Genomic DNA, 1,582 nt, shown 5'->3' with positions numbered 1-1,582 from the left:
TTTCTCTGATGTAAAGACGCGGCTGTTTTTTATGAAATAAATAAAACAAAAATTATCATCATCATCTTCATCATCATTTCATAGAGTAATAAATAAATAAATTTGTTTGTTTTTACTTACTTATTAAAGTGATGAACGGTAATTTTGACGGATCGAAATTATTCTGATTGCAGGCTTCGTCGGGAACCTGTACGAGATTTGTCGATTGTTGTAATTCGATGACTGTGCTGTCGCGACGGTAAAAACCCAAACAAATGTAACCGCTATCACAGCCGTTTGTCACGTGAGCGATAACAATTGAATATTGAGGTTCAGTCTTAACTTCAGAATGACAAACCACCCGCATTTCCGCCGAGTTTGGTTTTCTTATGCCTGACGTATAAGGCAAAGTTACGGAACGTATATTACCTGGAAAAAAATAAATTTTTGTAGAATTTATTCGGATCTGTGGGCGTGGTTATGGTGCCATCGGTTACACTCCGCCTAAACAGGAAACTGATCGAAAAAGGATTCCGGAAGGTACGTAATAATAATGATAATAATAGAAGGTAACGAGTTGGAGGAAAGGCTGCTTGCAATCTATGATAGCAAAGCCCAATCCCAAAAGAAGCTTGAGAGCAAATGGGAACAGAAAAAGTTGCGTGGACAATATTGAGGAGAGTAAACGGTTCAGATATTAATAAGAACACCACGAACAGCTGGCTAAGGTAAGGAACATTGAAGGCTGAAACAGAAGCGTTTATTGCAGATGCTCAGGACCAAGCTGCTGTCGGAAACACTCAATCATTTAATTTCCGGTCGTTCGATATTGGCAAAGCATGAATATCTAGAGAGGCACAATAAAATCTGTAAGTATCTTTACTGGATACGGAATGAAAAGAGTAAAGCCACTGGAAGCCATGCCACATTTATTTAAAGGAAATTTCAAAAAGATTTTCTAGAATTTAAAAGAAGAAACCATCCAGTAAATGGCACTACGTGGGACGGCCCACATTTTTCGAAAGCAGCAGCACTATGGAATCGGGTATAGGAGACCTGGAATAAACGTTCAAAATCTCCGACAGGCACACAAAATCTCGTCGTGTTAAAAAGTAATAATAATAATAATAAATAATAACCTGTATTGACATCTTCGGTTATTTTTAAAGTTGCATTCTTATGTGAAAAATGATAAGATTTCTTATAGTCCAAAGTGTGCCAATGATGATGTTCGGTTATCCACGTCGGGTATTTACATTTCGTGTGAGCGTTTTCAACTGGAAAATAAAAAAAAAAAAAAATTCTCATAAATGTTAATAAACGTCAGCGACGACATATATACATATATATCCATACGAACCTTTTGTTAATCTCATGACCTTTGAACCTTCCAAAGCGGAAGGTAGACCGTTACACGTGGCATCTCCACTTTGTGCAACATTATACGAAACTTTCCTATCGTGAGTTTGAACTCTTTCGTATACGAAACACCTATAGGATTCTTCGTTTGTTTTTATTCTGTTGTGTGATAATTTTCCGACCATGTAACGAGTCGAACCATCTTTCCACGTTGCCAAACATTGAAGTTCTTCGACTTTAGAAA

At 37.1% G+C, this 1,582-nt stretch overlaps 1 protein-coding gene across 1 annotated transcript; it reads right to left on the bottom strand.

Annotated features, from left to right (window-relative positions):
- Positions 1-112: 112 nt before the first annotated feature.
- On the bottom strand, positions 113-1,523 carry Phum_PHUM283600 (uncharacterized protein; the record flags this gene model as incomplete). Its single annotated transcript, XM_002426827.1, has 2 exons — positions 113-408; positions 1,340-1,523. 2 exons carry the CDS (start codon positions 1,521-1,523, stop codon positions 113-115), a joined length of 480 nt encoding a protein of 159 aa, XP_002426872.1.
- Positions 1,524-1,582: the final 59 nt, after the last annotated feature.

This window comes from Pediculus humanus, genomic scaffold, assembly GCF_000006295.1.
Source record: "Pediculus humanus corporis 1103172107667 genomic scaffold, whole genome shotgun sequence".
Lineage (NCBI taxonomy): Eukaryota > Metazoa > Arthropoda > Insecta > Psocodea > Pediculidae > Pediculus > Pediculus humanus.
Note: the sequence above shows the minus strand (reverse complement) of the source record. Positions and strands in the feature narration are given on the sequence as shown.